Source organism: Hyla sarda, chromosome 6 (assembly GCF_029499605.1).
Source record: "Hyla sarda isolate aHylSar1 chromosome 6, aHylSar1.hap1, whole genome shotgun sequence".
Classification (NCBI taxonomy): domain Eukaryota; kingdom Metazoa; phylum Chordata; class Amphibia; order Anura; family Hylidae; genus Hyla; species Hyla sarda.
The window spans coordinates 248,754,898-248,768,198 of record NC_079194.1 but is presented as its reverse complement, the minus strand read 5'-3'; the positions used below and the strand labels follow the sequence as shown (position 1 = coordinate 248,768,198).

The 13,301-nt window shown below is 42.8% G+C and overlaps 1 protein-coding gene across 6 annotated transcripts in view; it reads right to left on the bottom strand.

The window, feature by feature from the left end:
- Positions 1-13,301, bottom strand: part of LOC130276901 (mucin-5AC-like) — a 442,145-nt gene that overhangs the window by 68,790 nt on the left and 360,054 nt on the right. For all 6 annotated transcript variants that reach the window (XM_056526890.1, XM_056526891.1, XM_056526895.1 and 3 more), the window contains 2 exons: positions 12,484-12,515; positions 10,168-10,345 (listed from right to left, as the gene is read on the bottom strand). In XM_056526890.1, coding sequence (XP_056382865.1) covers positions 10,168-10,345; positions 12,484-12,515 — 210 coding nt within the window. The remainder of the gene's footprint in view (positions 1-10,167; positions 10,346-12,483; positions 12,516-13,301) is intronic.

Sequence of the window (13,301 nt, the reverse complement as noted above, 5' to 3'; positions counted from 1 at the left end):
CTACCTCCCGGAAAGGTAGGCTGCCGCGAAGCAGGTGGTCTCTCCCGGGCACGTTTGGCTCCAGAATTTCCACTCCTGCCACCATGCTGACTGCCAACCGTGCTACCGCCTTGTTGGCTCAGCTGCTGCCTCAAGGGCAACCTGCAACTGTCTTCTCCTGATGATGATGAAGCCCCTTCTGCACCCGGCTCCCAATTGCGATCGGCTTCATCTTCATCAACAGGTGTCTGCACGTCACTGATGTCCTCCTCAGGTTCCCCAACAGTGTCTGCTTCAGGACCCTGAACCCATGCAACACCGCCTCCCACGTCACTCTCCACATCACTACTTGGCCGCCTAGCGGAGCAAGCGGCACATGTCTCCTCCCCTTCTTGGCTGGGCAGTAGTAGATCGTCCTCAGTGAATAGTGGAGCTGAACCCACAGCATAAGATACTTCTCTAGGAGAGGGAACAGCATAGGAAAAAGGCAATGGGAGGACAGGGACTGCTCCCGGGCCATGCCAACTGAGGGTTGTGTCTGAGGAACCCACCGACTGTTGACTGGGGGTGTCAGATGTCACTTGTGATAAAGTGGATGAGCGTGTTAACCAATTGACGACGGCAGATGGGTTGCTGGTCGAGAAACGACCGCTAGCTGATAACGAGAGCTCAGGCCTCTCGCTGCGACTCCTGCTGCCACTCCCCCCTAGTCTGCTGCCACCTCTGCCTGAAGTATTTAGGCCTCTGCCATTCCTCTGTGCACATCCTGGCACTTCTCTGCCTGACATACTTTGTGCGTATGTGAGAGTATTACAATACGCTTCACTACTCTTTAAACAATATTTGTCTAGAACAGCAGCAGGTGAATACTTTTGGCTGTCCTTTCACAGTATGTAGGCCCTTGACAGATTAACAGGTACAAAATGGTACACTAATTAGAGGTACGTATGCGGTATGCACTGATGAGGGCAGAAAAATGTGCAACAATACATATTTTTGTAAAACACCAGCCCTTGAGTACTATTGGTTGGACTTTCACAGTATGTAGGCCCTTGTCAGATTACCAAGTACAAAATGGTACACTACTTGGATGTACCTATGCGGTATGAAATGATGAGGGCAGAAAAATGCGCAACAATGCGCAGAAAAAATCAGAATTTTTGTAAAACATCAGCCGGTGAGTACTATTGTTTGTACTTTCACAGTATGTAGGCCCTTGACAGATTAACATGTACAAAATGGTACACTACCTGGATGTACGTATGCGGTATGCACTGATGAGGGCAGAAAAATGTGCAACAATACACACAGAAAATCTGTATTTTTGTAAAACACCAGCCGGTGAGTACTATTGGTTGGACTTTCACAGTATGTAGGCCCTTGTCAGATTACCAGGTACAAAATGATACACCACTTGGATGTACGTATGCGGTATGAAATGATGAGGGCAGAAAAATGCGCTACAATGAGCCTAAAAACTCTGTAAGTTTTGTAAAACACCAGCCAGTGAGTACTATTGTTTGGACTTTCACAGTATGTAGGCCCTTGACAGATTAACAGGTACAAAATGGTACACTACTTGGATGTAAATACGTGGTTTGCACTGATGAGGGCAGAAAAATGTGCAACAATACGCACAAAAAATCTGTATTTTTGTAAAACACCAGCAGGTGATTACTTTTGCCAGGACTTTCCCTGTATCTAGACTTGTTACAGATACAAAATAGTAGACTGCTTGGATGTAGGTATGTGGTATGCATGTATGAGGGCAGACAAATGCACTACCGTCCGCTGAAAAAACTTATTTGTGAACAGCAGCAGGACACAACAGTGCAGCACCACAAAAACAAAAAACAAAACAGGGATTAAACTCTAAATTGCTCTGTGTCACAGAGTTTTAGGAATGGTGTGCACTGGTTTTTATACAGTCTACACACAATTCTAAGCAGCAGATGATTTGTGGAGCAAAAAAAGCACAGAATTGCGCTGAAAAATAAGGTGATGAGATGGTTCATAAAGTTCAGGCAGCTTGTTGATATGTATGAGGCAACGAAAAGCTATCTGCTCCTCTCTAATGAAATGCTCAATAACGTGAAGAGGAGGCTTATATATCGTAAGATCCTTCTCAGTGAGAACACCAAAGCACTGCACTTCTGTCTGTCCACAATGCTGATGTGACTAGCAGTTGCCAGTGGTACGCTGTGGTATAAGCAATTCACACACACGCAGTCTGTGCTCTCTCTCTGAGTGCATGGATGAAATGAGCAGCAGCAAGATGGCTGCCGATTATATAGGGCTGTGACATCACAGGGGTCAATGAATGCTGATAGGCTGCATCTCGCATGTGTTTCAGGGTCATCCCGCCTATCTCCCTTCCCGCTGTACTTTCCCGCCCTCCCATAATCCCCTGCCCCATGTATTCACACGGAACCCGCCTTTTTAAGTCTCCAATAGCCTGGAACGCTGAAAAATGGAATTTAATGAAGCAATTCGCACAATAGAATCGCGGCGATATTCGCATTTGTTGCGAATCGAATATTTCAGGAAATTCGTAATGAATTTGGGTTCGTCAGCTTTGATTTGCTCATCTCTAATCCCTATTTTGAACTGTAAGGAGCACTATAATGGGATCTAACTACTACTGTGTCAGAGCACTATTATGAGGAAAACTACTGTGTGGGGGGCAATATTGGGGCAGATATCAGTGTGTGGCCACTATTGGGGGCAATCTACTGTATGGGGACACTACAGTGTGGGGCACACTTTTAAAGAAGCACTATTATTGTGTGTGGCAATACTGCTATAGAAAGTTTGTATAGGTGTAGCATTAAAGGGGTACTCCGATGAAAACCTTTTTCCTTTTAAATCAACTGGTACCAGAAAGTTCAACAGATTTGTAAATTACTTCTATTAAAACATTTTAATCCTTCCTGTACTTATTAGCTGCTGAATACTACAGAGGAAATACTTTTCTTTTTGGAATTCTCTCTGATGACATCACGAGCACAGTGCTCTTTGCTGACGTCATTATAATAATAACAACTCTTTATTTATTGTTGTCCTTAGTGGGATTTGAACCCAAGGCCCCAGCACTGCAAGGCAGCAGTGCTAACCACTGAGCCACCATGCTGCCCTTAGCATACATCTGCTATGCACGGTTGCTAAAATGGACAGAGATGTCAGCAGAGAGCACTGTGCTCGTGATGTCATCAGTGTTCCAAAAAGAAAGGAATTTCCTCTGTAGCATTCAGCAGCTAATAAGTACTGGAAGGATTAAGATTTTTTAATAGAAGTAATTTACAAATATGTTTAACTTTCTGGCACCAGTTGATTTAACCCCTTAAGGACTCAGGGTTTTTCAGTTTTTGCACTTTCGTTTTTTCCTCCTTACCTTTTAAAAATCATAACCCTTTCAATTTTTCAACCTAAAAATCCATATTATGGCTCCTTTTTTGCGTAGCCAATTCTACTTTGCAGTGACATTAGTCATTTTACCCAAAAAAGCACGGCGAAATGGAAAAAAAAATCATTGTGCGACAAAATCGAAGAAAAAACGCCATTTTGTAACTTTTGGGGGCTTACGTTTCTACGCAGTGCATATTTCGGTAAAAATTATACCTTATCATTATTCTGTAGGTCCATACGGTTAAAATGATACCCTACTTATATAGGTTTGATTTTGTCGTACTTCTGGAAAAAATCATAACTACATGCAGGAAAATTTATACGTTTAAAAATGTCATCTTCTGACCCCTATAACTTTTTTATTTTTCCACGTACAGGGCGGTATGAGGACTCACTTTTTGCGCCGTGATCTGAAGTTTTTATCGGTATGACTTTTTGTTTAGATTGGACTTTTTGATCACTTTTTATAAATTTTTTAATGGTATAAAAAGTGACCAAAAATGCGCTTTTTTTGACTTTGGAATTTTTTTGCGCGCACGTCATTGACCGTGCGATTTAATTAATTATATATTTTTATAGTTCAGACATTCACGCACTGCTTTACACTGCTTTATTTTTTTTTATGGGAAAAGGGGGGTGATTCAAACTTTTATTAGGGAAGGGGTTAAATGACCTTTATTAACACTTTTTTTTTACTTTTTTTTTGCAGTGTTATAGGTCCCATAGGGACCTATAACACTGCACACACTGATCTCTCATCCTGATCACAGGCGTGTATTAACACGCCTGTGATCAGTGTTCTCGGCGTTGACTGCTCCTGCCTGGATCTCAGGCACGGAGCAGTCATTCGCTGATCGGAAACCGAGGAGGCAGGTAAGGGCCCTCCCGGTGTCCTGCAAGCTGTTCGGGACGCCGCGATTTCACCGCGGCGGTCCCGAACAGCCCGACTGAGCAGCCGGGTCACTTTCACTTTAGAAGCTGCGGTCAGCTTTGACCGCCGCTTCTAAAGGGTTAATACCGCACATCGCTGCGATCGGCGATGTTTGGTATTAGCCGCGGGTCCCGGCCGTTGATGAGCGCCGGGACCGACGCGATATGATGCGGGGTCGCGGCGCGATCCCGCTTCATATCGCGGGAGCCGGCGCAGGACGCAAATATACGTCCTGCGTCGTTAAGGGGTTAAAAGAAAAAAGGTTTTCACCGGAGAACCCCTCTAAGTGAAGAGCCTAAAATGCTTGTCTGGCAGATTCTGCGGAAACAAGTCACAGCTGGAAGAAGTCGCCATCTAGGCCGGAAAAAAAAAAGTGAACGAAGACATCACCTGTATGTCACTTGGATGTAACTGCACTGTATGGTCACTGTATGGGAATAATGTTGGTTTGTATATAATGTTTGATATAAAGTAACTGTATGACGACATTATATGGTCATTGAAGGGTAGGAATATGTGATCAGGGTGTCCCCTGTATAGAGGTAATATTGGTCTTCGGTAATACAGAATTCTTTTTAGTATCAGTATATGGCAACGTTATTCGGTCACTGTGTGGGGGTACTGTATGATAACAAGGTGGCGGTATTTTTTGTCCTTTTTTTTTGTAGTTAATCCACCAATGCATGCATATAATCTATATTTAAATGTGCCTGTATATATAGTTAAGATTTCTTAGGCAAAAGTTCAGCACTTCTGTTTTGGTGTATTAAAATTCACAACCTTGTTGCAGATCCATAGTGCAAGACACCATTGCTGTCAAATATAATACCGCAGTATATGATAGCAATGGCTTGACTTTCACCTTTTCGCTTTGTTTACACACAGTATTTTGGCTGAAAAAACAACCAAGAAAACCCTTTTGTTCCTTTGTTATAATGATCAGTGTGGTCTCAGCAGCCAGACCCTCACTGTCTAAGATTGAATAAAAATTGAGGTATACTCGCTAAAATACGGCCATATTTTGACCTGTACTGCTGCATATATTTTGCGCTGTAAACAGCCAGAGATATGACCCAAATTAAAAAGCTTTTTCGGACTATTGCTTTTGGTGAGGCGCTATGACTTTATGGGGCTCTGAAATTCCTGATGGCGGCCCTGCTCTCATTGACGAATACTATACTTTCTGTACTTTTTTATTTGTATATATGTTCTTGTTACCATCAAACATCTCCTTCATGTGTGCTGTTCTTGCTGTGCCATCTCCTCCAGCAAGGTGGTCAGCAACACTGCACTCTTCTGCTGCCACTGCATAGCATGACATTGCACTGTAAATAGTGTAAGCCTGTTGTGCCCAGGGCCAACCAGTGGCATAGCCTAGCAATCACCATGACATAACAGTAAGTTATGGTGCTTTAAAGCGCAACTGTCACAAATTTGTACCCCTATAAACTAATCCCAGGATGACAAAGTTGTTAACAATTACAACGCAGGCATACTTTGATCATAGCTTTGATCAGGCTATAAAATGCTTTCTATTACGGTCAGCAACAGTCGGATAGGCGTGGCTATGCCCCGGGGCCGCCATGCTTATCCCTCTTAAGTCAGCGCTGGGACCTCTGTGTGATTGACACACAGGTCCCAGCGCATGGGCCCCTTATTATCCTTATTTGCAGGTGGCGAGTTTTCAACGTTAGAAGAAAAAAGAAGAAACAGTCTTCTTACAGTGCACACCTGCGATGTGCTGCGGGCCGCAAGTTTTAAGAGCAAGCAATCGCTCCTAATGCCCGCAGTGCTTGGTGTAATGCTAGAGGCAGAGAGCTCACTCACTCTGCCTCTAGCATAACATCCTGCACTGGGACCCTCGGGAGCAAGCGCTTGCTCTAAAAACTTGCTGCCCGCAGCGCATCGGAGGTGCGCACTGTAAGAAGACTGTTTTTTCTTCTAAAGTTGTAAACTCGCCGCCTGCACGTAAGAATAATAAGGGACCTATGCACTGGGACCTGTGTGTCAATCACACAGCGGTCCCAGCGCTGACATACAGAGTATAGGCATAGCGACGCCTATCCGACTGTTGCTGACTGTAATTTAAAGCGTTACTCCGCTCCCCAGCGTCCGGAACATTGAGTTCCTAAATGCTGTGTGCGGGATTCTGTATTCATGCCCACCCCCTCGTGACGTCACGGCTTGCCCCCTCAATGAAAGTCTATGGGAAGGGGGCGCGACGGCCCTCCCATAGACTTGCATTGAGGGGGCGTGACGTCACGAGGGGGTGGGCGTGAACACGGAAGCCAGCACACAGCGTTCAGGAACTCAATGTTCCGGACGCTGGAGAGCGGAGCAATCCTTTAACCTCTTAAGGACGCAGCCCTTTTTCACCTTAAGGACTGAGCCCTTTTTTGCAATTCTGACCACCGTCACTTTATGAATTAATAACGCGAAAACGCTTTTACCGAATATTCTGATCCTGAGATAGTTTTTTCGTGACATATTCTACTTTATTTTGGTGGTAAATTTTCGGTGTTATTTGCATCCTTTTTTGGTGAAAAATCCCAAAATTTCATGAAAATTTCATGAAAACTTTGAAGCTCTCTACTTGTAAGGAAAATGGATATTTACGATAAATTTTATTTTTCTTCACAAATACAATATGTGCACTTTATGTTGGCATCATAAAATGGACATATTTTTGCTTTTTGAAAAAATCAGAGGGATTCAAAGTAGAGCAGAAATTTTCAAAAATGTCATGAAAATTGCTAAATCTGAAGGGACAGATGTTACAGAACTACAACTCTCAGCATGCCTGGGCAGTCGAGGCATGCTGAGAGTTGTAGTTTGGCAAATCTGGAGGGCTACCGTTTGGGCACCACTGTAACAGTGGTCTCCAAACTGTGACCCTCCAGATGTTGCAAAACTACAACTCCCAGCAAGCCCAGACAGCCTTTGGCTCTCTGGGCATGCTGGGAGTTGCAGTTTGGCCTTCCTAGTGGTTGCCACAGTAAAGATCGTTTTGCTTTCACTTTCAATTCCCCCCCCCCCCCCCCCCCCCACCGTCGATTCCCTACCTGAGCAAGGATACAGCAGGCTCCTGCGAAGATCCCAGGTCCCCAGGCATCTTCTCCTGCAGATGCGGCCTCCATCATCTTCCCAGATCCCCTCGACATCCAGGGGCGGGCAGAACGGGGTGTTACCATGGCGACCTCCTGTTCTGCGCTGCCATTGGTCAGGACTCCATTCTGACTAATGGCAGGGGATAGGAGGAGATCGCAGCTCTGCGACCTCACTCCTATCCCTTAGGCTGATCGGGGCTGTTGCTGACAGCTCCGAACAGCCCTATTTTCCGGGTGATCGGGTCACCAGAGACCCGATCAGCCCGGAATTGGAGAATATCGCATGTCTGAATTCACATGCGATTTTCTCCGATCGCCGACATGGGGGGGGGGGGGTCAGGACCCCCCTGGGCGATGTACCGGGGTGCCTGCTGAATGATTTCAGCATGCATCCGGCTCCGGTCCCCAACCGGCTAGCAGTGGGGACCGGATTTCCCACGGGCGTATGGATACGCCCTCGCTCCTTAAGGACTCTGAATGCAGGGCGTATCCATATGCCCTGTGTCCTGAAGAGGTTAAATCATTTTTTATCCTGATCAAAGCTGCTAGAAAGCAGCAAAATGTTTGCCTGAATTGTAATTGTTAACAACGTTGTCATACTCGGATTAGTTTATGAGGCCCTTGTTGTACTGTTGTCAAGGTGTGGTATGTGATTAACCATATTTGCAGGACCAGTTGCACTTTTTAATGGCATCCTTCATTTTACCATATAATGCATTGTAGGTGAAAAAGATGACTGCAGTAAGAAGCTACAGGCTGGTACGATAAGAAGAATGCATTTGGCATTTCTGTGATTTTGCACCTTGTCATCTTTCCACTTGCACAGCCAGTCAGCCACAGAGACACTTGAAATGTCCCAGTACAGGACATGGTCCTGCACTACACTTAGGCCCTGTCAGGTTGAGTCCCTCAGTGACCTGGGGGCTCTCCTGCAGTGTCTCCCCTGCTGTTACTATAGTGTTATTTATTGTCATAGGATTGTAGTCAGTGTATTAATGTATAGACAGTATAAAGGACCTGTGAAATGTCACATGTTATGTTATCGCATGGTGTTACCCAGAGGGCATCAGGTTGACACATGACCCGCAGCTTGACCAATGGGCTTTGGCTCAGCCCCCCTCTATATAAGGGGCGGCCATTACAATTCTCTCTTTGTGCTGATGACAGCAAATCACAGACATCACAGATCCTGTGTCCAGGACACCTGGAGGCCACAAAGCCTGCACACCAGCCACATTGTCAGTAAGTCATCTCATCTATGTCTGCTGCCTGTACTAATGTCAAGACACTGATCAAGTCTATTCTAGTGTGCGTGGCTGAACTAAAGTCTATTACAATAACTACAAATCCCAGCAAGCTGCATGGTCCTTACCGTGTTACTGGTCGATTCTGGCCTAGCTGTGAAGATAATAACACCTGTCTTAACTCAGTAAAGCCTCCGTTAAGCCATAACTTGGTTGTGGACTCTCATTTTCACTGCCTAACTATTGGGATAGCGGAGATACTGTTCAGGTGGTTCCCGATACCCAAAACTACTCTGGTGTCACGAACATTAGGGGTTAACAACACCTTGCCCCTGGGGTTAATAACATCTGGCCCCATCCACCTACACCGCTACACCCCGTGGTCCCGCCATCACTGTGGGTCATCACACACTGTAAGGGACTGTGGGGAGAGTTATCAAAACCTATGCAGAGAAAACCAGTCAGCTTACTTCTTACATTTTTTAAGAAGGCCTCTGAAAAATGAAAGAAGCTATCTGATTGGTTGCTCTGGGCAAGTAGAACTAGAATGGGGCTTGTTAATGGGCCCCCCGGGAAGATATTATCTGTTCCTTGTGAACCAGTCTGAGCCTATCAGGAAATAATCTGTGACCAGGGCTTTATGGGGATTTTAAACTTCTTACCCTGCTCTCAAATCTGCCCTGTTTTTTTTTTCTCATCGATAAAGTTTTTTTTTAAATGGGCATTTTCCCAAAAAAGCAAGATATTTTACCACAGTTGTGCAAATCACTGTAATTTTTTTTTTTTGTCAGCATTTTGAAAAACCATAACAGAAATATGTTAAAAATGCAGTACAAATTAATTTGTGAACGTAACCTAACAAATTTCATAAAACACCTCAAATGTAATTCTAAGTCATATCACTTTTGTGATTATTTCTCTAAAAAACTAACTGTGAATAAGAAAATGCATCAAAACTGCCCTCAACCCACTCATAAGTCTAACTGGTTAACCTGGGCGAACTCTAGCACAGGCAGCCTAAATAGATAACCAGGTGCAGTGATCAAACACCACAAGGTTCATGGAAAATAAAGGCAGCATAATCGAACCATTTCAGTGATGAATTTACATATATTATGGAGCCTAACCCATGCCTGCCATATCAGCTAAAACAGGTAAGTACAAGGCATCCATAAAGAACTTCTATTATTCTTAAATAATAGCCTATGTAGCACTTTTCCCAGAGTACTACTTTAAATTATCCCCATATATATATAACCTAATAGACCGTGGGAATGCGTTATGTGCTCTTGGGGCAGGAGAGGGCTTCACACAATATGTTGCACATGTCGTATTTTGACATATCGTATTTCAGCCAATGATTCTCATAACCTATGGCTATACGTTTATTACATTGGAGAAGTAACAATGTGCTTGTTCTTTACAAGTAGCCAATTGTGGCAAATGTGCTATGAAGAAAACAGATATTTTTATCTGAAGCTCAAAACTTGGATTCACTTACCACATATTATCTTTTGACAGCAAGGATTTGCTGGATCTTGAACTTGCACCAATATAAAGCCTATCTTATCGCAGGGTGGAGGGACAAGTGGTGGGCACTGTATTGGTCGGCACTGGACAGCATATGTGATTGCAATACAGGTGCAGATGGAGCAGTTGACAATCCAAGAGTCATTGGGCTGTAAAAGGTAAATACAATTGTAAGCATAAAAATATGGTGTTACGAGGGGACGGAGTCGTGACATCCCAAAACTTCTGCCCCCTAGTTGTGACCCTTCAGACACGGAGCGAACATTGTGCAGCTGCCACATGTGGGTGTCTGCATGAGAGATTGTGGGGTTCCCCAGCGGCGGGACCCCTGTAATAAGACATCTTATCCCCTATCCTTTGGATAAGGGATAAGATGTCTTAGGGCTGGAGTACCCCAGGGGTACTCCGGTGAAAAACTTTTGTTTTTTAAATCAACTGGTGCCAGAAAGTTAAACAGATTTGTAAATTACTTCTATTAAAACATCTTAATCCTTCCTGTACTTATTAGCTGCTGAATACTACAGCAGAAATTCTTTTCTTTTTGAAACACAGAACTGTCTGCTGACTAGTGTTGCTCGCGAATATTCGCAATTCAAAATTTATTCGCGAATATCGCATATTCGCGAATTCGCGAATATTCGCGAATATAGCGATATATATTCGTAATTACGAATATTCGGTTTTTTTTTTCACAGTACACATCACAGTGATCACCCCTCTCTGCTTCCAGCTTATGTGGTGTAAGAAGGCTCTAATACTACTGTGTGAGACTGGTGTGCGAATTTTCGCATATGCGAATTTTCGCTTATGCTAATTTTTGTATATGCAAATTTTCGCATATGTAAATTTTCGCACACGTGAATACTCGCATATGCGAAAATAAAACGAGAATATTACGAATATGCGAATATTCGCGAATATGACGAATATTCGTCCATATATTCGCGAATATTCGCAAATTTGAATATGGCCTATGCCGCTCAACACTACTGCTGACATCATGAGCACAGTGCTCTCTGCTGACATCTCTGTCCATTTTATGAACTGTCCAGAGCAGCATATGTTTGCTATGGGGATTTCCTTTTACCCTGGACAGTTCCTAAAATGAACAGAGATGTCAGCAGAGAGCACTGTGCTCATGATGTCAGCAGACAGCTCTGTGTTTCAAACAGAAAATAATTTCCTCTGTAGTATTCAGCAGCTAATAAGTACAGGAAGGATTAAGAATTATTCAAAAATAATTTACAAATCTGTTTAACTTTCTGGCACCAGTTGATTTAAAAAAAAAAAAGTTTTTCACAGGAGTACCCCTTTAAGTACTCTACATCTACTATCCTTTCTTTCCCTTCTACTTTACCCTTTTGTCTCAGCTCTTCTCTCTCATATCACTTATAGTATTGCTCGCGAATATTCGCAATGCAAAGTTTATTCGCGAATATCGGATATTCGTGAATTCGCGAATATCGCATATTCCCGAATTCACGAATATTCGCGAATATAGCATTAAATATTCGTAATTACGAATATTGTTTTTTTATTTTTTTTTCACAGTACACATCACAGTGATTATCCCTCTCTGCTTCCAGCTTGTGTCGTCTAGAGAAGGTTCTAATACTACTGTGTGAGACTGGCGTACGAATTTTCGCATATGGGAATTTTCGCTTATGCAAATTTTCGCATATGCTAATTTTCACACATGCAAATTTTCGTGTATTCTAATTTTAGCATATGCGAAGATATAAAGCCAATATTACGAATATGCGAATTTAGTGAATATATGATGAATATTCGTCCATATATTCGCAAAATATCGCGAATTTGAATATGGCCTATGCTGCTGCACACTAATCACTTACCACCCATATATAATCGAACCACACATAGTTATCTTCTACGTATTTATATCAGCGTACATCTATTTTTAGTGGTGATTGCATGCAGATCCAAGGTCTCTGTCACAGCACAATTCAATTATATTTTACAATTCACTATTTATTCGCCACCTACTGAGCCACATCTATACATACAGTCATATTCTAGACCTGGAGAACCAGTCACCCTGTTTAAATATTTCTAGTTTTGCCCGGTTGTAGTGGAGATTGCACCCAGAGTAGAGTTCTCGGTCACAACACAGATAGAGCACATCTCAAACCTTACTTAATAAAAAATCACAAGAGTCTACTGGAAATATGTTAATCATAATTACTTGAGGGTCATTTTCTGATGACACAGTCCCTTTAAATTATAACAGTTCTTTTATGGTAAAAATGGTTTGAACATTCCTCACCTTTTTAAGCTCTCCATTAGGCCCAACACAACCTGAGGACATAATTAAAAACAATAATTAGAATTAAGTATATATTTATTAAATATTTAACATAAAGAAAAGATGCAATAATGAATACACTGTATGCTTCAAGCTGCAATGAATACAGTGGTGCTGCATGGAGAGCCCAGCAATAATATTTGCAGCAGTAATGCATGCTGATTGTCTGACCCAGCGAATGTTAACTGAGCTACTTTTGACAGGAGTACTTGTTCCTCCTGTGCATACTCACAATTCGCCGGAAACAAATGCCAAAAATTCAATTCTTTTAGACCTGATTAACTCGTCTCTAATTATAATCATCATTACATTTAGCTTTTTAGTCTGTCCAAAAAAAGTGCTAATGAAAAAAGAGGTTTCCATAGATACTGTATTTAAATGGGCATTGTCATTAAAATTATTTTTTTGCATATCATACAGCTGGTAAAATAAATAAGATTTGTCCATACAAAAGAAGAAACAGATGGAGCACTCACCAGGTCTTGTAGAATAAATCAAGCTTCTTTAGTCATGGGAATAGGCTTGGCAACAAAGGTACACATTGGGGAGAGCAGGTAGGCATGCGGGGGAGAAAGAGATTGGGCGACGGTCCGTATTCGCGCTTACAGCGCTTCGTCAGGCCCCTAATTAATTCCTATCACAGATGTGTTATAAAGGTAGCAGAGGAAACCATTACCATGGAAACATAACAACAAAAAAATGACGCCACCAATAGTGTGACAACAAAACCTTATAAAAACAACAAACCACCTGTAACTGCCAGACGCGGGGAGGATTAG